A 24,349-nucleotide genomic window follows, 5' to 3' on the forward strand; every position below is an offset into this window, starting at 1 on the left:
CTTATCTTAACGGCTGAGTAAGTGCGGTTAATTAGTGAATTGTGATCAAGTGATCAAGTCAATGCTCCCAACTTAATTCATTATTTTACAGTCCTGATGGGAAAGACCAGGAGTTTTTGCTAGGTTTGAGAAAAGATTTTGTGGCCATGCAAGAAAGATTGGACTCGCATCTTAACTACAGAATCCGTCGAATACTCAGGTTAGATGTTGTAGAACTGAGCAAGTAAAACATTTCAATGTAATAATATCACACTACATGATTTTGAGATAATTAAATTTCACAAGATTACTTTTATGAAGGAGCAATAACTTCAATAGTGCTTCCACTGCGATGAATAATTATTTGTGTCGACTTTTATCAACTTTGATGTTTAGATTCGTTCATTTATCATCAACTCACCAATTCTTTATCATCAAAGTCATCTCTATAATCCACATTTCCTCTTAATCTTCGCTCATAGGCCTCAGCCGCCGCTTCTACTTTTCTTTAACATGCACATGATCGAACTCAGCTATATGACCCAAAGATAAAAAATCATATCTACATTCACAATTTAAGCCGCTTGAATTGTGCTAATAGTAATTATAAAGTTTATTACTTGAATGTGAAATTGTAATAATGACGCATTCCAAATCATATTTTGCATTCACAGATAATTCATTGTCTTTATGCTGGTACCTATTGAATTTTGTTGGATGTTTCGCTAACTCCCATCACTTATGTTAGACATGGCGACTTGGTGGTGTCCTTCAGAACAGTTCCCAACCCGTCCGCAACGTGAACACAACTGTCGAGTACCAGGTTGTACGTTATGCAACTATCGACAATATGACACCAGTGAAAAGAAAGACTATGCCCAAATTCCTTGTTCCATGCTCATGAGGTAGGAGTCATTTGAGTTTATAATATCACTAATAAATCCCAATTACCGAAATAATCTATTGTTTAATAATTTGTAAATATTTTGAACACTGGGAGACTTTGGGACCGGAAACTGATCCGGCCCCCAAAGAGGGGTCAGATCACGTGACCAATCCGTTCCGTCTTTTTGAAATAGCGTAAAACCTTGTAGTTGTTATTTTCATTTATATGATCTTGGAACTTCTAAAAGGAATATCGCGAAAATTCCGAAAAACGTCTCTAAATTCCCAGAATGGTCACTGGTCGACCAGAGCGTGATGAAGGGTGGATCGAGTTTGACAACCTTGACTTCATGGATGTTGTAGATGACTCTGAAGAAAAAGCTACTGCTGAAGGGCGTAAGTAATTACTCATTTAATGAACTATGCAATTAATGCAGTAGAATAAATTTTAAAATCAGTAATAGCGAGAAAGTGATATATAATTATAGGCTAATTCGTAAAATTTGAGTGCCTCAATTCATAGCTATTCTATTATATTATTATATTTATAAACAATATACCTACATCCAATCACCGATAAATTGTGACATCAACCGATCAAATCCCAGAATGACTGTAATTAGAAAATATATATTACGGATTACTTCACCATCATTAACCAACTTCATTGTCAGAGCTAAACGATGAGTTCGGTATCAATGTACGTGACTACAAGCTGATTAACTACTGGGAGGAACCTGATTTTCAAGATGATTGCCCACAGTCTCCAACTCGGGTATGTGTATGTTTTTTTTCCGATCACTATCAACCTGATACCGCTGTGTCACCCTGTCGTCCCTTCCCCGCTTAAAGCTCACTACTTCGTCACCTATACAAACAAAACCTGTTTTATCTACACCTTACGGCTTACTCTATTTAAGTTGATCACTATTGTACATTATTTAAATTCTTAGTTCTTAAATTTTCCACTTTTCAGATTCAAGATCGTCAGATGATGGCACGTCCTGAACGATGTCCCTTATGTGGTGAGGTCATAATACATCAGCATGTACCATATTCTGAGAAAGGCTGTTTCTGTCACGTTTTGCCTGGTGAAGAGTGTATGTGTGGGCATTGTATCTACATGAGAAATCGCAGTCATCCTGTAAGTATTAATTTACTCCATTTTTAAGCTTACACGTCCGGAGTCGGATTAGATTATTTGAATTTTGATTTTAGTTCCAGAGATATTTTGAAAGTTTTCAGTTATTGGCAACTTGCATCATCAGGTCCATCTTGCCAAAATTAACTTGAACCTTATCATTTGTAGGAGAAGTTACAAGAATACCTTGACGAAAGAAAGTGCTGGGAAGAGGAAAAGAAGAAAAAGACACCTTCTCAAGAATCTCTTCATAAGAAAATTGCTGAACGCTACGAACAGCATCTGTTCAACAAATACTTTTTAAAACAAAACCAGCCGTCTCCTGACGATACGATCAATAGTTCCGTGGAGGTTCTCGAACAAACACTTGCATTAGAAGCGTCCCTCAACGCCTCTCTCAATTCCCTGTTCGACCCCAACTCCTCAGTTAGGCTGTTGCCTCTTTACGAAACACTGCCACCAAGAAGTGGATATTCAACCGTGCCAGGAGAGCAGCTTGATGGTCAACTGCGCAATCAAGCTAGAAGGCTTTCCGCTGTAAACGAAGAAATCAACCAACGTGGAAGAAGTGTGTCTAATGATATTGGACCTAGTAGTAGTGGTGCCCCCAACGAAGAAGTTATAGAGCGAGTCGTTAAACAAAAGATTGATAGAGTTAAAAAGGTCGTTTCGGCTACGGGAGTCATTAAGAAGTTAAGCAAATCTTTGCTAAACAAAAAGAAATCGGTATGTTCATAATTTATTTGTGATTGAAATTTGTTAACTCCTACTTTTAGCTTTTTAGACTTTGTCCAATACAACTGAACTATGTATTGATTCTAGTTATAGTCTAGATTTTATAATGATGGTGTTCTAATTTAGAGTGATGCACGACGTGCATCACTCTAAATTAGACGTGCATCACTCTAAATTAGAACACCATCATTATAAAATCTAGACTATAACTAGAATCAATACATAGTTCAGTTGTATTGCACGTTTAAGCCCCCATATTAACCACACAACGAACAGACAATGTTTGTTGTGTTGAATAGTTATAATATTGAAAGTATGTTCGTTACGACCGTTAACATGATTATAACGACATTCAAATTATCACCGATGAGGGTAATCAATGAATGTTCATTTCAGGCTCCACCTGCCGATGATCTGAATTCAACTGTAGTTTCAGCTGCCAACCAATCACATGTGTCATTTGCTCCCAATAGTTCGCTCTCTTCTTCTAACCGATCTGGTAACTCATCATTGTACACATCCGCTTTAGAAGATCAAGATGAACCTTACGTCACTGCTAATGTGAGTGTCTACGTTTTCTAATCGGCTGTCTTTTATTGTTATAATATATCATATCGATTAATGTAATGTATCGTTGTCTGTATTTAAGTTGTTCTGTTAGCTTATTTCATCTCTTTCAGGAAACCCTGGACGATATGTCAATCCTTGAGGCCCTAGAAGCAGCCCATCAATCTCTCGTAGCCCAAATGAACGATAATTCTGAACTTGCCAGGGCAGTCATGGTACGTTTCATGAACCATGTGACAATTATCAATATATGAGATTTGTATTTTATGTCATTTCCGAGAAAGTCGCAAATCATTTGATTTTCTTCTTGTTCTGAAATAAAAGCATTGCACTTTAGCTTTGGTCCATTTACGTGAAATATTTTCAGGATCTCTGTCAGGCTGAGGATATAGTGACGAATTTGAGTTTAAGTGGCGGCTTCGATCCTGAAATTGTCAATCAACGACGGAGGCACATGGCAAACGTGAGTACCTTCCCGGATTGAAGTTTTGTAAACATCTTTAAGATTTGTAAACAACCTTAAATTATGTGACCTGTTATTGAATATAAGTTACCCCATGTCCCTGTCCCTGACTGATTATTTGCAGTTACGAAAAGCAACAGTGGCGAGTCATTCTAACCCAGAGACGAGCTTCCAAACTTATCCTGAAATGAATTCCACTCGACCAAGTTTCTTGAGATTTGGTCCTGGACGAAACGCCTGCAGAGACATCTCAGGGGTAATTTAGCTATTGACGTGGCTAGTTTATTAGTATATTTGGGTTTTAGGTGCATGTTTTCCGAGTCTAATCTAATCTTCAAAGAAATGAATCGTTAATTTTTCCTATACAATCGATCAGTCTAATGGTATTATTAAAAGCACGGAACGAAGGCCATATTTTCAGGACCGAACAATGAACGACTCTGCTTTCCCTGGACCTGGTCCTGATGCTCAGCGTACAAGACCCTCAACGGACAGCTGGATGCAAGTAAGTATAATCAATATTTCGCAAAAGTGATCGTCGTTATGATGACATCGTATCCAACATGTGGATCCTTACGGTAAAAATTGGCTTGCCCAAAAATCAATATCAAATGCATACAAATTTCAGAATACAAGCGTTGGATCCAACAGAAGTGCCAGATCGAATGCCAGCATGAGATCCAACAGAAGTGTCAGATCTAGGGTCAGCATGAGATCGAACCGAGGTGCAGACCGTTCTCTCAACCGAAGTGCACACAATCAGTCTACTAGATCACAGGGGCTGGTTAGTTCTCTCAATCTGGAGAATTGAGATCATTCAGGAATCAAACTTTTATTTTAGGTGAAATGTTCAAATTTCTCACGGTAAAAGTTATAAGATTATCCTACTTATACTTTCTTGCACTGATGATTGTGGTGATGATTAATTAATATTAACTGATTAATTAAGCCGTCCCATTTCTTTCAGAACGCAAGTGTTAATAGTATGAACAGTTCGTTTGACCCGGCAGCCATGCACAGACAAATCAGGCAGCAGCTGGTAAGTCTAATAAAAGAATAAATAAGTTTAAGAGATGCATGGATTTCACTGATACAACCATCTAGTATATCTAGATATAAAATTAGACACCGTTAGTGTTCTCAAACAAGCATTGACCCTTACGTCTTCAGAGAGACGTGCTCCACAATTCACAACAAGTTCTGAACCACACCCTGAACACATCCCAAGCTGCTGGAAACACGAGTGGGAGAAGCAATGTGAGTTTCTTGTCATATTCAGTTTATACTTTTCTACACGAACTTCAACGTTCATTGTCACCAAACTATCAATATCCCAGCATTGCTTTTTTCAGTCCTCAAAGTATTAATTCACATCATTGTTACAATTTACACTCAGGTCTCCGCACAACCCTCCGCACCATCCCGGCCCACCTCACTAAGCATGACGTCATCTTCATTACCAGATGAGTCAATACTGGACCCTGCACTTGTCCAGTTCCAGGAGACAAATAATTCCTCACTCGCCGACAACTCACTAAGTCAATTATCACAACCATTTTCTCGTCAGAACCGTCACTACCAAACCAACTCAGCCAGCTCTCCCACAGCTGGTCCTGAACGTTATTTACGCTTTAGGACCTATATGGCACAACAGGGTCTTGATATGACGGTTATAGAGGCCACAACGCCTGGAGCAACAACCGGAACCCCTGGAGCGGCTGGCAACACGACCGCTCAGAGTTTGAGACAACCAGCTAACCCGAAGAACAACACTATAAACATGAGTACAGGTAATGGTCTTAACAGGATGTTCCCGAACGAGTCGAGGTTAAACCCCAGAAGCAACACCCTCAATAGAAGCACTGTCAGTGCTATAAATGGAATGTTCCAGAACTCTCACAACGGTACCATGAACACAACAGCCAGTTCTCTGCACCAATCTGCACTGAGCAACAACAGTTCACTCCACCAATCTGCTCTGAGCAACAACAGTTCACTCCACCAATCTGCTCTGAGCAACAACAGTTCACTCCACCAATCTGCTCTTAATGACACGACTCTGACCAACCTGGACGATATCAGCTACATGGGTGACATTCCTGTTCCCCGGCAACTATCCATACAATCCTCGGTCCGAGAACTCAGGCAAGCTCTCGAGGGATCCGTTATCGAGACATTTGTCCGGCTTTATCCGATCGAAAACAACAAGGACGACACTCTCCAACCAGCTCATCAAGTTGAACAATGCTGCAGGAGCTCCCAGAAGACCTGCAACTCCTCCAACGGATCTGGCATTGTTATAGAGATCAACGCAAATCCTACTTTTGTGAATAACCCCAGCTCTTCCAATGGTGATGGTGTTTTGCTGGCCCAGATTGAGTCGATGATAATGGCACGTCAGAAAGAGTTTGAGAGGCATATAGAAGCACTTTGCTTGAGCAAGCTTGACGCTGCTATAGCTGGCAGAAACCATTGAGAACCCAACTGGCATGTTTTAGAAAATTTCTTTTATTTAGTAATTAGTATATTTAGTGGAGACATCGACAATTTTTAAGACACCATTTCTGACATTTTGTAAAAAGATTTTCCCCGTTTGTAAAATACATCCAGATGTATTGTCGAGATTTTAATAAAGCTTGTAATTTATATAACATTTACATCATTATTTTGATGAATTTTATGATTTTATTAAATGACGGAAAACATTATACCATTTGTATTGCAAACTGATAGTAATAATTTTAAAACTTAAAACTCCAACTACTTGCTCAGTATTTACCTGTAGCTGTCTTTTGTCTGCTTTGATGTTAAAGAATATCCCTTTTTGTCAACACAGCATAATACTGCATAGTTTACTAATTTTGAATTGTGACTAAAGTTTGCTTATTATATTGTCATTTTTCTGTGTCGTCAGGTTATATATCAAATGCCTAGCGTGTTTATTGTTTAACAATCTTAATCCAGGTTTTATGTTTATATGAGCAATAAACTTGGCTGAGTGAGCTTCTGAGTAAGCTAACATACTTGTGAATCTACCTCCGCACTCGGAGAATAGAATGGATCCAGCCAGAGGAAGACCTAAGACTGAAGAAGAGAAGATGAGGGCTCAGAGGAGGCAGGAGGAGGCAGCATTCTGGGTTTCAGATAATGTTACCATGGGCATGTTGCCGAGCGAGATGATCGCAAATGAGGGCGGTGATCCAAGCTCTAATTTCATGAACGATGAAGATTTTAACAGAGACATGTTGTCCGTTTCAAGTCAGTCTGATTCTGAAATAGACAACACAAGACGTCTTGGAGAACTTTTAAGTAGACCCGAACAAGAACAAAAGCAACCAGAAGCAGCTATGAGGTCTAATTTGCCTTTGCGGGGGAGACCATTGCCGCATCAACAATATCAACAATATCAAAATCCTAACTGCAGTCAGACAGCTTTTTACGGAACACCACGGCGGTACGTGATCAATAGTAATGGAGTCGGACCCAACCGATATGTGATCAATAATCATGAGCTAGGAGGAAACCATTACAAACTCAAGTTACCTGGCTTCTCGGAGGATCTAGATGTAAAAATTGGTGCGCGTCCACATTTTGCAAATAACGCATCCCAAGTTGTTGAAAAGATCGACTCTATGCTTCGACAACAGCATGAAAATCTCGAACGCCATGTTATGGAAGTTTTCGATCGGGAGCTTAACAGGATTTAGCTTAGTTTCCACTACAGTGGCAAGGAAACGGGTTAAGTATTTCTGTAGGCATTATTAAATTTATTAATTTGCCTTTTATTACAGTTGAAGCATTGAGATTTAAGGAGTAAATTATCATCGCGATGAACGATTCATGGCCTCGTAATTTAATCCATTTGCATATTATATATAAGATTTTAGAGAACATCATAATTTGAGTGCCTTTCGTGTTTTAAAATCTTATCAATGTTTTTTAAATTTTATTTTTAAACAGTCAAGTCGGCAATTATCGAGTAGTTTATGACTTATGAGTATTGCTGAAAGCACAGCGTAAGGCCTACACGTGCCTCTGATACGTTGACTATGGAAATTGGCTGTTAATTGATCTGTATACAGATCATTTAGATAAATTATAATATAATTATTTCAATTTTGACCAATTTCCTGTTGCTATTATTACATAGACATTAGATTAATTACTGTAAATGCTTAAAACTATAAAAGTGTCGATTCTATTCGTTACTTCGTAAAGATCTTTTTAAATCAACCATCTTTTCAGGTTTTAGCATGAAGGTTAAACAATGATGAATGTTGATGAATGATGATTTTTACAGTTGATGGATCAAGATGAATTATATGCGGATGGTAGTCCGAAACAGCGGCTATCAAATGAAGAACTAGATAAGGCATCATCTAAAACCGAAGCTGTAAATGACAGTGTTGCCACAGATTCAGGTATTCCTGAATCTTTGAGTTTGAGTCCATCCAATAGCTTCTCCGAGATTTCGTCCGAATCTCGTAAATTACTCATGGCTCAGAAAAGCCAACACTCTGCAGATTTTAATACAAGTAGTGGGAAAAATTCTTTAAAATTTTCAATATCTAATTACGATAGAATGGCCGCATCTAATTCACAAGCATCAGTAACGAAAAGTTCTAACAGTCATGACAACAATCCAAGCAATTCAGGATCTGGACAAAAAGTCAGCTATTCTTCATCTCAATCTTTAGGTGATACTCTAGATGCACTTATATCGAATGAAAAGAGTAGTCATCAATCAATTTCATCGGGTATTAGAAGTACTCACAGTAACCATGTACAGTCAGAACTTGAACTCAATGTCAGCTCTGATAACGTACTTAATCAGTCGGAACTTGAGGTTAATCCCAGTCCTCTTTCTCGATCTCCATCATCCCACCAGACTTCTCAAGTATCACTGTCCAGTAAAAAGAGTAGTCATCTTTCAGTTGCTAAAAGTAGTGATCATAGACGTCTTCAAGATCTCACTGAATCAAAAAGCAATAGCAGAAATCTATCTTCGCATACGTCGTTGACGACTGAGCAAATATTGGGAAAGCAATCTGAGCCAACTGTCGCTAAAGAAATCTCTTCATATCTATCAAAACAAAGTCTTCGGCAGCCCTCTCGATCATCCGTTCATGGTGGAAAATCTGTGAGTTTGGATTCGATATCTTTTTCCTCTTCTAATTCTGCTCACTCAGACTCCAGCGATGCATATACGGGTAAATTTAGAAGCGTAACAGCTCTTGAGACTCTAGACAATGACCCTACACAGAAGACCCAATCAGGAGCCTTAAAATCGTCCCTCAGTATTCCAAAGATAGTTAGTGGTCAACATGCAAGCTCTCATAACAGCCACGTTCAGTCGGAACTTGGAATCATACCAAGCCCTCATTATCGATCTTCATCGTCCCATCAGGCTTCACAAGGTTCATTGACAAGTAAAAATAGTAGTCATCATTCAATTGGTAAAAGTAGTGATCATGAAAGTCAACAAGATCTCAATGAATCAAAAATCAGTTCTAACAGTCATCACAATAATCCAAGCAAATCGGGATCTGAACAAAAAGTCAGATTCATTTCTTCATATCAATCTCTAGAGGACACTCCGGGCGGAGTTATATCGAATAAAAAGAGTATTCACCAGTCAATTTCTTCGGGTATTAGAAGTACTCACAGTGGCCCTGTGCAGTCAGAACTTGAACTCTATGTCAGCTCTGATAACGTACATAATCAGTCAGAACTTGAGCTTGATCCTAGTCCTCTTTCTCGATCTCCATCATCCCACCAGACTTCTAAAGTATCACTGTCCAGTAAAAAGAGTAGTCATCTTTCAGTTGCTAAAAGTAGTGATCATAGAAGTCATCAAGATCTAACTGAATCCAAAAGCAATAGCAGACATTTATCGATTCAAAACTCTTCGCATACGTCGCTGTCAACTGAACAAAAATCAGAAAAGCGGTCTCATCCAAACATTGCGACAAAAATCTCTTCATATCTATCAAAACAAAGCCTTCGGCAGCCCTCTCGATCATCCGTTCATGGTGGAAATTCTTCAAGTTTAGTTTCGAATCAGTCGGAACTTGAACTTGATGCCAGCTCTCACAACAGCCACATTCAGTCGGAACTTGAAGTAAATGCCAGGCCTCATTCTCGATCTCCAGCACCCCAACAGAGTTCGCAAGTATCGCTGTCCGGTAAAAAGAGTAGTCATCTTTCAGTTGCCAACGGAAGTGATCATAGACGTCTTCAAGATCTCACTGAATCAAAAAGTAATAGCAGGAATCTATCTTCGCATACGTCGTTGACGACTGAGCAAATATCGGGAAAGCAATCTGAGCCAACTGTCGCTAAAGAAATCTCTTCGTATCTACCAAAACAAAGTCTTCGGCAGCCCTCTCGACCATCCGTTCATGGTGGAAAATCTGTGAGTTTGGATTCGATATCTTTTTCCTCTTCTGCTCACTCAGACTCCAGCAATGCATCTTCGGGTAAATCTGGAAGTGTAACATCTCTTAAGAATCTAGACCGCACAGAAGGCCCCATTGGGGTCCCATTGGGAGCCTTAAAATCGTCCCTCAGTATCCCAAAGATAGTTAGTGGTCAACTTGCAAGCCACATTCAGTCGGAACTTGATGTTATACCAGTTTCCCAAACATCAAACTGCAGTCTACGTGATCTTTCCGAACTTTCAAAGCAAATTTTCGTTGTACCAAATGAGCCATGTGTGCAGAAAATAAAAATAGCAAGATCAAGACATGTACATAAAAGTTTGTCTAATGCACCACCCGAAGAACACTGTATCTCTGTACAAAAATCAAAAAGTTGGAAGCTCGGAACCGTTTCCTCTTCTAAATCATCAACAAGCGTGAAAAAATCACTTTCTCAAAAGATTTCTGCCTTACTAACACGACGATCATCGAATTCAGAGTCACTTACAAAACTGCCCGCTTTATCCGAAAAGGATCAGTCATCAAAATCTAAAATATCGACCCGTCAATCGAAAGAGAATAGCTCAAAAAGTAATGAAGACTCTATTGATAGTATTGTTGATATTGTTCAGACAAGATCGTTAAATAGCACTCTGCCACACTCGTCAGGACAAACGCCAAAATCTTCATTCATTGTCGAATATTACAAGCACACCGGCGTTCCTTTTCAACGAACTAAATCGGACCCAAATTCACTTGTAACGACAGACTCAGAAGTATCAGACCCCATACAAAACGCTCATTTGTCGAGTTCACTGTCAAGCGTATCGAGCTGTAAATCCAAAGTCTGCAAACGTGTGAAAATCAGCGATGTTCCTATTGAGCATATATATATTTCTCAGCAAGAAGTGTCTGATGAGTTATCTGATGACGTATCTAATGAATTATCTGATGAAGCATCAAAGACTGAGTACAGTAAAAATGATAATTTCATCGCAAGTAATCCTTTCCAACGACCAGATTCACATACAGAGTTATTTACGAATGCCTCAAATTTGGTCAAAGTAGGTAAATTGCTGCAGCCTGGCTCTAATGAAAGCTTTGAGCTTGATAATTTGCACCACAATGACTCTCAGGCGGGTGTCCAACACGAAACAGATTTCTCACTGCGAAGTCAAGAACCGCAATTGAATCCGCCTATACAAGCTTCATCATCAAATTTTTATAAGTGGTATGCAAGCCGGAGTGAAGTTCTCCAAAAGATGAAGATTGCTCAACCAGACGTTCACCAGCCATCACCTAATCCTCCCCTGCGAGCTTCTGTTACAAATGTTGACCTCTGGTTAGCTGACAGAAGAAGTCATCTTGATGAAATTTTCAAGAGAATAAACAATCTGGAAAGTGCATCGTCTGTTCACCTCCATCGTCATCAAACTAACGAAAAGAAAAATGACGAAAAGTTTGTCCGGGTCTTAGAAATCGTGAGAGACCAAGGGATTGAGATTAAAAACCTGAAGACAAACCTCAATGATCAAAAATCAATAACTTCACGCTTAGAGGAACAATCTCAGTACAACACTCAATCTATTCACGACATTGAATTCTTGGTTCAGGATATCTACACCCATTTGAATGATCTCGCCCAATCATGTTCAACACATGGTAATTTGAATGAGGATATTAAAGATATTGGAGGTACGGTGTGTGTGATAAAGAAGCAACTGGATAGTTTACGATCAACTGCAGTAAATCGTACTAGTGTTACTTTGTAGATTTATTGTTTTTTATTATCGAATTTCCGTGAAGTGATTTTATTTTGACATATAGATGATGATTAATGTGTGGGCTCCCTAGATTTAAACGTTTGCGGGCCGTAACAATGAAAATATAATGATTTAAGTAATTCTACTTTCATGCCAACACTATACTTCTTAATTGATATTACTTACGCTTGTTCAATTTTCTTTGTTTATTTAGGAATTGCGAATGCAAAATTAAAAGAATTGCTTTTGAATTTAACCCGGTTATCAATGAAAATTTGTGTATACATTCTTGAAGACAAAGTTTTAACACTCGTTTATCTCCCAAAATTCTTGTTTCGTTATTGCTTTAACTAATATCCGATCCGAAGGTATTTTTTAACCTTCGTCAACCCTGTAGACTAAATTCTCATTCTTTCAATATCGCTCAATCCTTAGTTTATGCTCTTTGTTAGATGGCAGGATAAACTGTTGTGTTTATATACTGACCGTTGATACGAACAATAATATGACTTAATTTCAGGGTGCATGACCACCTGTGTGAAGTTTTATGACAGAAAGATTTTAGCGCTTGAAGTAAACAAAGAGGTTTGACGTTTCCAATCAATCAAAATGGACGAGATTAGCCATAAGTTTCTTAGAGAAATTAGACAGCATCGCAGGGCAGAGTATGTTCGAAATAAATTTAGTTCACGGAATTATGATGAGCAAGGGAACCCAGCGGGTTCGGAAATGTATGCAAAAGTCCACTACGACGTGGCTATAGACCCAGGAACCTCCATAGTTGAGGAAGTGGACGAACTTCCTGTTAACTTTTTTCGAAGACCTGGAGGCCGTGGACGAAAAGCTTCGTCTTTCATTAGCCCTAAAACGCCTACTAAGAAAGGTGCTTTGCTTAATAATTCGTGCATACCTGGCTTACATAACCCTATCAAAGAGTCTCCCTTAGAACAAAGCATGCGTCCTCATAACACGGGTGAACAACCCACTGGAATCCCTGTCCTTGCTAGTTCATTCAGAAACAATATACATCCTGACCAGTCCTTTGCTTCTGAGCCCAGTGACTCAGATGATCCCCAAGAAGATACATTTAATGAATCGTACAAGTTTGCAGATCAATTCCCCGTAGCACCTGTCGATTATAATATGGGATTGCGTGACTACAACCCGGATGCTGAAAAGGAATTCTGTGAAGCTCGTGACTGGATTTCAGATAATATGAGTAGAGGGGCACTCCCTAGTGAGATGGAAGGAGAGGAAGAAGTTGCCAGAAACATAGCCAACAACAGTTTCAACGACAGCATTCTATCCATTCACAATGTTTCAAGAGATGACTATAAAGTCAATCCAATTCCAAAAGAATGGCTTTTAGTGGACAGTCAGCCCCGAGTTACAGGCAGGACAAGTCTTCCTCTCTCAAATAAAGTGGACAAACGAGATGAAATTAACCCAGCCACCGGGCAACCGATGTGGTTCAACCCAAAAGGAGGTGAAAATTCGTTTAACACTACTGGTAACAGCACATTAAACAGCTCACTGAATAGCACAGCTGACTCACAACGTCGTTCCTCGTGGGAAAAGAATAAAGGAGAAATCATACAGCGACTGTACATGGGAGATGGAGTGGATCCTACTCTTGCCAACAGAACATTCCCAGTCCCATCAAAAAATCTAAAGGGACTGTATACACCATTGACTAAGAAGACTCAGTCACCGACACCCAATCTCGACACATCGCAGGCCCCTGATCTGGATTTCGGAAATATTACAACTATTCCGTCTCCATATCCTTACGAAGACATTAAACCGGATCCTCGCACTAGTACTCCTTTAAAAGCTCTTTCTAACAAAAAAGATGCAGCCCGCTTATCAAATACGGCCAATATATCTTCTATTGGCGATCAGAACTCTTTCTTCGGTAAGTTCGATTCCGCTGATTACAGCCGACTAAACAAAGTTATCAGAGGAAACTTATCTAAAAATGTTGACTCTGCTTCTCAATCACCAAATGAAGACAGTAAAGTGGCCGAAAACTGTCTTGATTCGAAACTTAACGATACAACTGAAAACTCTCTGAACGAGAAGATAGACCAGGATGATAATATTCCTGCTGTGTGTCCCACCAACAGCGACTATGATTCCTCAAACATTCATTACGAACTCAATTCTAGTGAGCTGCTCGGTAAATTGTCGGAATCTCTCTCTGCTGACAAGAAACCAGCAGCTGAAAAACTTAACAAGTCAGTCGGTGACAAGCAAGGAAAACTTTCAGAAAAAGCTGCCAAAAGGAAACTTGATTTGAAGCCCTATGGACCACCTCAAGCTCCAACATCTGGGCAAAATAGAACTGTGACGCTTACAGACAGTGGATACGGGGTATCTGTCCACAATAATGAATGTGACTGTAGTATCGAGGAGAAGATGAAAAACAACTGTGTAAGTTTGAAAGATTCTGGTGCAACTCTAAAGATTGTGACTGAATCCGACGTACCTAGGCCTCCCTGCTGTAAGAATACGGAAGGAAAGCTCAAGTATGTGGCTGCCGTCAACGCGAAGAAAATCAGCAAACTGTCAAAAATTGTCAAGCGAAAGACTCAAGAATTTCAGGTCATGCTCGCAGAAAATCTGAAATTGGCTCAAAAAAATTTCCAACTTAAATCTGCTATGCAAGACTCAAACATGAAGTTCCTCCGGCAACGAAACCTTGCAAATGAAGTTGAAGCAAAGCATCAAGCTCTCCAGCAAAAGTTCGAGCTCGTTGAGTACAAGACGGAGCAACTTGAACTTGAGACCAATGGTAAGAAACGTGAACACCAACAATCTGAACAAATGATCAATACAATGACACGTAACTACGACAAGATGGCGGACCTTCTTGCAAAACAGGGTGAAGAAGTAGATGACCTTAATGAACAAATAGAAGAAGTGGAAGAAGCGAATAAAGAAATGGCCGGAATGTTACGTGATATGGGCGTTATTATGCAAATTAACGAACTTGAGCGGTCACAAAACGACTCTACATTTTCTTCTATGGCTGAAGACAATTCTATGTTGAGAGGGCAGTGCAACAGCTATCAGGCTCAAGTTGCTGGCCTGGAGAATTCTGTCGAAATACTGGACTCCCGGCTTCAAGACTTATCCAGTCTTAATGAAAGTCTTGCCATGAAGAACAGAGAACTTGCTTTGGAAGCATCTCTACTAAACGGTAGTGGTGTTGCCGCTGAACAATCTGCTAATGCCTCTGTCAATATTACTGCAAACAAGAAACTTGATGATAGCGTAAGGAAGATTGTTGAATTTTACTCGAAGGTTTCCAATGATTTGCAGGCTCAGGTTGAGCAAAAAGACAAAAGAATATCAGAATTAGAGTCAAGCATGAACAATACGACACTCGGATCTAGCATGCACAATACGACACTAGGATCTAGCATGAATGATACGACACGAGGATCTAGTATGAACAATACAACCTTTGGATCTAGCCTCAATGACACAACTTTGTTTCAGTCATTCAACCAAAGTTTGCACCCGTCTTTAGAAAACTCTTCACTTGAAAGGACAACTAACTGTGATGAAGTCCAACAGAAATTGTCTTCCGCACAAAATGAAGCTCGACGGTTAAAGAGCGTTCTTCGTGACGCCAAGGACACAACTTTATTTCAGTCATTCAACCAAAGTTTAAACCCGTCTTTAGATAACTCTTCGCTTGAAAGGACAACTAACTGTGGATCTAGCCTCAATGACACAACTTTGTTTCAGTCATTCAACCAAAGTTTAAACCCGTCTTTAGAAAACTCTTCACTTGAAAGGACAACTAACTGTGATGAAGTCCAACAGAAATTGTCTTCCGCACGAAATGAAGCTCGACGGTTAAAGAGCGTTCTTCGTGACGCCAAGACTATTATAAAGGAGGTAGCTATTAATCCTACTATGTCTTCTGACCCAACTGTCGTTAGTGCTCTAGATAATATGTTCAAAGAGGTCCAGAGAGGAGAAGTTTCTTTAGACACCTCTCAACTTGAACGAACAATTGACTTCGCCGGAATGGGACCCCAAATTGCGTCTGCTAAGAATGAAGTGGAGGAATTGAAAACTCTTCTTCATCAAGCTAAAGTGATCATGAAGGAGTTAGCTGACGATCCCACCAAGTCTTCTAATCCACTAGTGTTGAGTGCCTTTGACGCTGTTTACAAGCAGGTCAAGAAAGTTGATAAGAAGAATGTCTCGTTTGACGCTAGCATAGTTGCATAGCTCTATAAAGATATGACCGTTGTGTGTATATGTAAATATATCTGGAAGCATCAGCTTAACTTTTTATGATTCGACAATGTATTGAGACATTTTATTTTATAACGAACTTCACTTAAATATTTGTAATTGTATTCGATTTTATCATATTCACGATGTTATGTTTTTATTGTTAAGTTTTTAGATCAGATCATTAATTAATGTAAAATTGTTGATTCATGTTGATGATAGTTCTAAGATTTTCTTGTCGTGATTCCCTATCATTTTAAATAATTCCTATTTTCGGATTGTGTTCATGTGTTGTACTTGTATAAAGCCTATTTATTCTGTTGATCAATTCAATATATGTCACTTTCATTTTTAACAAAATTATTGTTTCATTCAACTTTCACAAAATTGAATTATTTGTCGACTTAAGTTTTAAGTATCATATAGCGCTTCCAGAGAGTTCGATCATGATATCCCACTAAGGTGATAGGTTCTTGCTTTTTTCCGTATTCTCACTCGTTCATTGGATCCATTTCCTAGAATTCTGCAGCATTATTAGATCATCCAAATCCATTTAACATTACACATTAGCCATTCTTTTCCCTTTCTTGAAGTTGAAGCCGGGTTAGTTTTTAGTAGTCCTTTATCCCATCAGTCTTTTTTCCCTTCAGTCTTCACTAGCTAGGACTCAATAACTCGGTGTGATTTCCTCGGTACACTCAGGGACGGCCGTGAGAAGTTCATCAGACGTTTCCACGCGCTCAAGCTGGCCCCAACACTCAGTTTAGGAATGGTGGACGTAAGAAGAGTTGACAGGACCAGTAGGGTTGTGGATCAGGAAAATAACAAGAGTAGCTCCAAACAGGAATGGTAACAGTATTTCATGCATTATCGATTAGTTAGGATAAGATCTTTCCCTTTTTTATTGTTTTGATTTCAGAGCTGTTTTGACTTAATTGAAATGTTTACTAATTTTATTGTTATTCCGATTAAACTGATGTATGAAGGGAATGGTGGATATACCAAAACTATTTTATCAGGTTCATAGAAGCCTTGGAAGATTTAGAGTTGGCTCGGTACAGTGAGGACAGCAAGATCACCTCTCTGGTCGAGCAGTTTGAGAGATACTCTCACTCTGACCTTCTAGAGGAAATTAAATCCCTTAAGGTATGCCGCTTTATTAGTCAGTCTTTCCGGTTAAACTGACTGTACACACTATACAATATATACATGCCTGATAATGAAATTAGTTTACTGCAATTAACTTTTTCTGCTGAAGAGCTCTCAAACTTTTTCAAACTGTTAAATCGCGTTATCAGACTTCAGACCCGTCCCCGATGTGTCGTGTCTTTCATTCTTTGTCAATTTCTTTATTTTATGTTTTTACCTTGCCTAATTACATAAAGTTTCGTCCAAAACAACTAGGGGCTAGGTGGCCTAATGGTTAGAGCATCTGCCTTCTGCACAGAAGGTCCAGGGTTCGAATCCCAGTGTCACCTAGTCTAGGGAGTAGCTAAGGATCCATTGGATCTATGCAATCTCCTTGGTCAACTCAACCGAGTGATAGGAAACTTAATTGAGGGTTAAATTAGGAGGGGTACCTGTTAAGAGTTCAAGAAACTTCCTAGGATAACCCTTCAGTGCCATGTAAACATAGTACTATTAACTATTAACTATTAACTAGACATCCACATCAAATTACAAGCAAATGAAACTGCTCTATGTCATATAGAATTTAACACCAACAATTCGCGTCACATCAATTAGTTTGCTTTACGAAACTAACCGATTATCAGTAACTCAATGACCGCAGGCGAAGCTGTGTTATCTGACTATGTCCATGCCGGTACCCCTAGTTCTACAACCAGACTATCAGTACGCTATCAAAGTAAGTTTGATAATTTCACAAATAAATAATAGAATTAAATAGCGATCTCAGTGTACTATACATATATTATGACTATGAGAATTAATCGAAAATTTTATTCATAATTAATTTTATTTTCAAATAAAATAAGTTATTATTGATTATATCACTACCAAATTTATTTTAAATTAACACCATGACTTTTATTTCAGTTCATTATTATGAAATGCCTTGCTGTTCACGAAGACGTTTTCGGAAGTTGGTTCAAAATGCGATTCAAGAAAGGTAAACTTACTGCTATGACGTGACATATCACATCCTAATTATACGCCGTACGGGCGATCGAAGGGAATATCATGTTTATTTATAATAGTACTTCAATTGTAAAATAAGGCAACATTTACTATATTGCAATATGTAGGATAAAAACGCACCCTGTGGTCTTGAAAGTATGGATACTAGTGTATAGTGCGATGGGAAAGCGAGAAATATCTTTTGACAGTTGACACCTACCATTGATTCTGGGTTTTGATTTGCAATTTGACGATAATGCTGATAGTAATATTGTTGTTATAGAACTTCCCATTTAAAGTTTGATGGTTTGTTGAATAATTTTGATCAATCTGTGGTGACTTTATCAAAACGCAATAAGTTTATATAATATATAAATTGTTTTACGATTTTATAGGCAACAAGAAATCGGAGTTTTATTTATTGAATATTATGGCTTTTACTAAATCGCTCGCCCAAAAATTTCACGTGACTCTGGTTTTTTTGGTTTTGCAGCCGTACAAAACGGTTTAACATAAACCCTAATCCCAACCCTAACCCTAACTATAATCCCGAAGCTATCGATATTCTTAACCACAACCCTAACCCTAACCCGAGCCCTAAATAATCGAATTCACGTTTTACTAGCCTGTCACGTGACCAAAACGGATTTTTGCCCATAACTCTCCAGGGAAGCATTTTAACCCTACGTCATGGGGGGTGATTCGGAATCAGCGTCCAAAAATACACCGATCAAGATAACTTTCATGCCTAAAGGGCCTTTTCACAAGAATTTTCTTCAAATTTGGGCGATCGATTTAGTAGGAGCGGAATATTATAGTGAAATCCAAGTTTTACGGATAAAGCATGAACAAATTCTTGGCACATTATATTAATAATTATAATTTTAGGCTCATAACCTACCTAGACGCGCGGGGGGGGGATGCAACGTCAATTAATGTCATTAATTGACATTAATTGACATTAATTGACATTAATTTGTCTTGAAATTTGAGATTATCATTATTCGATAAATATTCAAGATATTCACGTCTATGTAAGTTAGACCGGTTCAAAAAAACAAAACGTCCTTGAATAATTATGAGTATGTTCTTATCCGTTGATCCTTAGGTTCAAAGACCACCAAAAAAATGTCAGCTTCCAACTCTTCCATCTTCGGTCCCTACCGGCCACGCCCATATTTTATTGGTTTCTTATACAGGTAAAATATCTATAACATATAATCGGCTTTTTTAGTATGAAGGAGTAATGTTAGCTGTTTAAGATTCGTTATTCAAATATAAATGTCATGAAGGTATTTCGTTTAATGTGGGTTTTAAGTTCTGATGATGTTGAGAACCACGTCCTTGGATGGCCATGCCCATTTAAGAAAATTAAATTTCGGAAAACCGTATTATTTTAGTTTTATTGTTTAATGATCTGAATTTTTCACATTTCCATATGTGATAGTAGTGAATAAATTGATGATATAAACGTTCTAAACACTAAAGTGCTAAAAATATGGTAGAACTACATAATCTCTGGTCGAAAAATATCGTGTCAATTAATGCAAATGTCAGTATTCCAAAATTTTGCAAAACTGACATTGACATTAATTGACATTAATTGACATTAATTGATGCATCCCCCCGACGCGCGCCATGCCAAGATTAGATCTAACAATAAAATACGCACAACAAAACACACAAAGGTCCCCAAAAGATTCACAATTTATATTTCCCTAGTTGAAACTAACTTATTTTATGAAATTGATACATTCGAAAAGATATCGTGATTACATGGTAGCCATCCATGATCCCCATTAAGTCCTAGGCTGGGTTAAGTTAGCCGACGATATGATAGCATTGGGAAGCTCTGCCTACCTTTGGGGTGTGGCAACCCTGGGTAAGGTTGCCGGTGAAATCAGAGTGAATGGTGGATCGGAGGATGTTGTTAATAGTCAGTGTAATAACTATAAGCGCCAAGCGCGAGCACAGAACTTTTTTTCTCCGATTTCGATAAATTTGGTACCAAAATTTGTCTTAAAATGTGAATAAAATAAATCCACCGTGTAGCAATTTTCGCCAAAAATGCCACACGGCGCTTGTTCGCCGCGCGTGCTTTTTTCGCGCAAATTTTTAGTTGTTGGCCTATAACTTTCACATTTTCACTTATTATCACATAATTATTATAGCATCGTAATCAGCTCATCGAGACGAAACTTTCGGTACTAATATTTTAAGATTTAAAGGAAAATTATTTTCAAAATTTTAATTATTATAATTTTAATTATTATAATTTTGGTACCAAAAGTTGTGTCTGACTAAGCTCATTACGATACTGTAATAATTATTTCAAAATATTCAATATTTTAGGAGTTACAGGCATTTTAAGCAATGAATTACCTATTTTTTGTCCTTTGTACATTCTTGTAATGCACAGGAGGCCCACATATAGCTCGACGTTATTTTGCTACACGGTAAATTTTCATTATTCACACTTAGAGGCAACTTTTGGTACCAAATTTATCAAAATCAGAGACCAAAATTCTGTGCCAACTCATGGCGCTTATTACATAAACTATAAAAGTGAACTGAGTCAAAATGATACGCTTAAGTGCCAACTGGATATTTTACTGGGCGGCGCTCAGCCTGTCATTCCGCTTCACCTAACCATGTGCTTTCGCGCCACTGCGGGCGCGCTTGTTTCACAAGTCAAGCCGTGAGGCAGGCGCGCGCTACTGCAAGCGCAAGGGCTCTGGATAGAGCAATCATTCCGCCGAATATCTATTTTATATGTTTATGAACATAATATTAATAGCCTGGGGTCCCCAGGTAACTGGGTATTGAGAAGTAAAATGAGACGAGACAGCATATAACTATAAGTTAATACTCTAATAAGTCACCCCGGTCTGATCCAGCTCTTATGGCACAATTAAGTGTTTGATGCGGTTTGCGAAATTGACAATCGTGGTGATGTGTTGGTTTAGTTGTCGAATATGTCATTGACAGAGAGGTAGTAATCCTGGAAATATTGACCTCTTATTTGGGCAATAGCCGGACACTGTCCAAGGAAGTGTGAAACAGTTTCCTCTCCGTCGCCGCACATAGGGCAAGCACTAGTGTTTGATTTGCAAATGCAAAATGGTGTGAAGGTGTTTGTTTAAGCCGCAGTGACCCGTGATGAGGTGAACTGCAGTTCTGTAAGTGTAATTTTGTCTGTTCATGTAGCTGAGTGTAGTGTTGGGGTTTTTGATTGTGTTGGCGTGCTTGTGGCCGAGTGTCAGTTTGGTGTGTCTGGGACCTTGGTAAAACAGCAAAGACCTAAAATTGGTATATTTTTTTGTAAATTTGTGATGGAATAACATTTTCTTACCCATCTTTGTCTCAACGTTCTTGTATTCGAAATAATAGGAAATAAATAATATTAATGCTAATTGCTAATATAGGAAATAACGTCATGAAAATCCAGAACTCACTACATAGCTACTATACGTGAAATTTCCATAGCGCATTCTCAATTATCTTCCTAATACGAAATTTGATACAAAAACTGTAAAGTGTAGCTACTATAGGTGAGATTTTCACGCTGCACTATACAAAAGAGCAAGTTTCCTAATATTTTTCGCAGTTCATTTCTTGATCGTATAGTTAGTTCGTTCCCTCCAAAACCTCGCAAAGTTACCCCGCAGAACAATGATCTGGAAAAACAATATGAGTATCACAAACTCGCCTCCCAGTACCTCTCTAGTTTATGACGGTCATGACTTTGACTTTCAGTATATATCCCCACTCAACATCACTATAGCTATTTATATCATAATCCAGAACGCCATGATCATATATGATTACCACAAGGACTGGAAAAGGATTTCGTACCTGTTCTTTATTATGATTGCTGCTGCGGACATTGGAAGTGCGTGTTCAGAGATAGGACGAGGCTCAATATCACTGCTGTGCTTGAAGGACCCGTCTTTGAGGATGCATCCTTGGACTTTTCTGGTCTGCCAACTGTTTGGTACACTGTGCTACGTTACTTCCACATGTTTCGTTGTTGCACTAACGGTTGTGAAGACCATCAACATAATGCGTCCATTTTACAGGCAGAATAACCGAGTTTTGAAGATATTCCTTTTCATTTACCCGTCCATTCTCCTAGTCGTGTGCATTATTGATGTTTGGGCCTTTAATGATCTCATAACTAGTATTAATGATAACCCAAAATGTGGTGTTACTTATGGTCCATGGGTCGTGATGATTGAAATAGAAACAATCGGAATCGGCACAACACTCCGTGCATTACTACTAGTGTTGATGAAGCGTTACTTTGCAGATGGTGCAGCAAACCTTATGTACCAGATCATGTGGGTAGTTATACCTTTAGTTCAGTTTGGTCTGCCTTGCTTGATCGTGCTTGTATGCATGGTTCTTCAGATGATCTATATAAAGAAAGCCTTTGGAGGTCACGAAAACCCACAGCTGAACACTGCAAACCAAGTTAACTTAACAGTGTTTCTAATCTCGTTACTGTACTTGATTAGCGTCTCTTTGTACTGCGTGAATACAATTATCGCTCACTGGTGGTGGTATGACGTCCAATACCCCCTCATGGTATTGTTAGAATTCACCCTTCCCTTGATAAACGCAGCAGTGTTCCCAACCATCCTGATCCTTCGTAAACCAGAACTAAGAGCACGGTACAGAAACTACATAACAAACGTCCTCCTTCTACCACTCAACATCTATGGAAAAGTTCGTTATCTGGCTCAAATAAGACGAGGATATGCAGAGATTTGATCAGAACTACCTACAAACTCGGCAAAGTTTGTTATTTTGCTCAAAGAATAATATGATATACAATTACAGAGATCTGATCAGAACTACCTTATACATGGTTGATCATTTATGACATAAGGAACGGTTGGAAAATTTGATTTCTGGACCCTCTTTCCAAATTATAAAGTGATTATTTTTGTTTTAAAACTCTGATTGAGGCCAATAATTCAATTTGCTGTGATTAAGATGGTTTGTTAAAATTATTAATTTTGCTTCACGTCACACAGGCGTGACGTGAAGTCACACCTTTTTAAAAAGTGTAAAAAAAGAAAAAAATATTATTGATTAAGACGTTCAATGTGAATGATTAAAATGTAAAAAGATTGATGATCATAAAAAATGGAAAAATTTGATTGATTAATGATTAAGATGATTGACAAAATTGAAATTCGTTCGATTGATATACGAATTCGATTCTATTTTGTGAACTATTTTACGAAAAAGACAAATATCGCCTTGATATGAAAAAAGATGTTTGTTAGGCCTAGGGGTCGTTCACATATTACGTAATCAGCCGAGGGTGGAGGGAGGAGGGGGGGTTTCCAAATGCTTACGGTTGATTACGGGGGGGGGGGGGGGGGGGGGTTTCGGTCGTTGATTACGTAATCAACATTTTCTTTTTTACCCTCTAGAATAATAACAATTTGACAATATTTTAATTCAAATTCCACTCAATTTCACTCTGATAGTGATAAAATTTAGAAATTGATGATCGAATATCCGGCTATAATAGTAAGTAGAAGGTGCTTGGCCGGATATCATAACAATGATTTCGGCTCATCATGATAGCATGATCAGGGTAGCATGAAACGTAGAGAAAAGTGTTTTCTAGGAAAAAAGTCAGGGGGGGGGGGGGGGGGGGGGTCAGGCCATGATTACGTAATATTGCTGTCAGGAGGGGGGGGGGGGTTGGGTCTTGATTACGGTTGATTACGGAAGGGGGGAGGGGGGTAAAAATTGCTAAAATATTGATTACGTAATATGTCAACGACCCCTTATATCTTTAAAATTAACTGTCTGAATATATATTTTTCCTTTATGAATATGATTTGACCATCATGATATTTTTCTATCTAATATGAAATGTCAAAAATGTCTCTAATCATTTTATCACAATTTTGCTTAATTTTAATTAACGGGTGATACTCTTAAATATTTGTTCCAATTATTATCAGGACCGTCGACGAGTCCA

At 38.5% G+C, this 24,349-nt stretch overlaps 2 protein-coding genes across 2 annotated transcripts in view; both read left to right on the top strand.

The window, feature by feature from the left end:
• Positions 1-18,376, top strand: part of LOC134823506 (uncharacterized) — a 129,401-nt gene extending 111,025 nt beyond the window's left edge. The window contains exons 11-15 of the mRNA XM_063834990.1: positions 92-199; positions 16,909-17,055; positions 17,226-17,352; positions 17,999-18,073; positions 18,265-18,376. Of these exons, the coding sequence (XP_063691060.1) occupies positions 92-199; positions 16,909-17,055; positions 17,226-17,352; positions 17,999-18,073; positions 18,265-18,360 (553 nt within the window). The 3' untranslated portion in view covers positions 18,361-18,376. The remainder of the gene's footprint in view (positions 1-91; positions 200-16,908; positions 17,056-17,225; positions 17,353-17,998; positions 18,074-18,264) is intronic.
• On the top strand, positions 727-7,752 carry LOC134823503 (uncharacterized). Its single transcript, XM_063834988.1, has 14 exons — positions 727-884; positions 1,154-1,260; positions 1,539-1,639; positions 1,841-2,008; positions 2,174-2,731; positions 3,137-3,301; positions 3,421-3,522; positions 3,675-3,770; positions 3,895-4,026; positions 4,192-4,275; positions 4,399-4,554; positions 4,738-4,809; positions 4,941-5,027; positions 5,167-7,752. Exons 1-14 carry the CDS (start codon positions 730-732, stop codon positions 6,244-6,246), a joined length of 3,063 nt encoding a protein of 1,020 aa, XP_063691058.1. The 5' UTR covers positions 727-729; the 3' UTR covers positions 6,247-7,752.
• Positions 18,377-24,349: the final 5,973 nt, after the last annotated feature.

This window comes from Bolinopsis microptera, chromosome 11, assembly GCF_026151205.1.
Source record: "Bolinopsis microptera isolate Bmic1 chromosome 11, MBARI_Bmic_1.0, whole genome shotgun sequence".
In the NCBI taxonomy this organism is placed as follows: domain Eukaryota; kingdom Metazoa; phylum Ctenophora; class Tentaculata; order Lobata; family Bolinopsidae; genus Bolinopsis; species Bolinopsis microptera.

Bases quoted from the DNA above. Each gene is read 5' to 3' on its own strand.
- LOC134823503 (XM_063834988.1), top strand. From the start codon at position 730: ATGGCGACTTGGTGGTGTCCTTCAGAACAGTTCCCAACCCGTCCGCAA. The intron at 4,276-4,398 runs GTAAGTATAATC...TACAAATTTCAG, and splicing joins CAACGGACAGCTGGATGCAA to AATACAAGCGTTGGATCCAA. The intron at 4,555-4,737 runs GTTAGTTCTCTC...CATTTCTTTCAG, and splicing joins CTACTAGATCACAGGGGCTG to AACGCAAGTGTTAATAGTAT.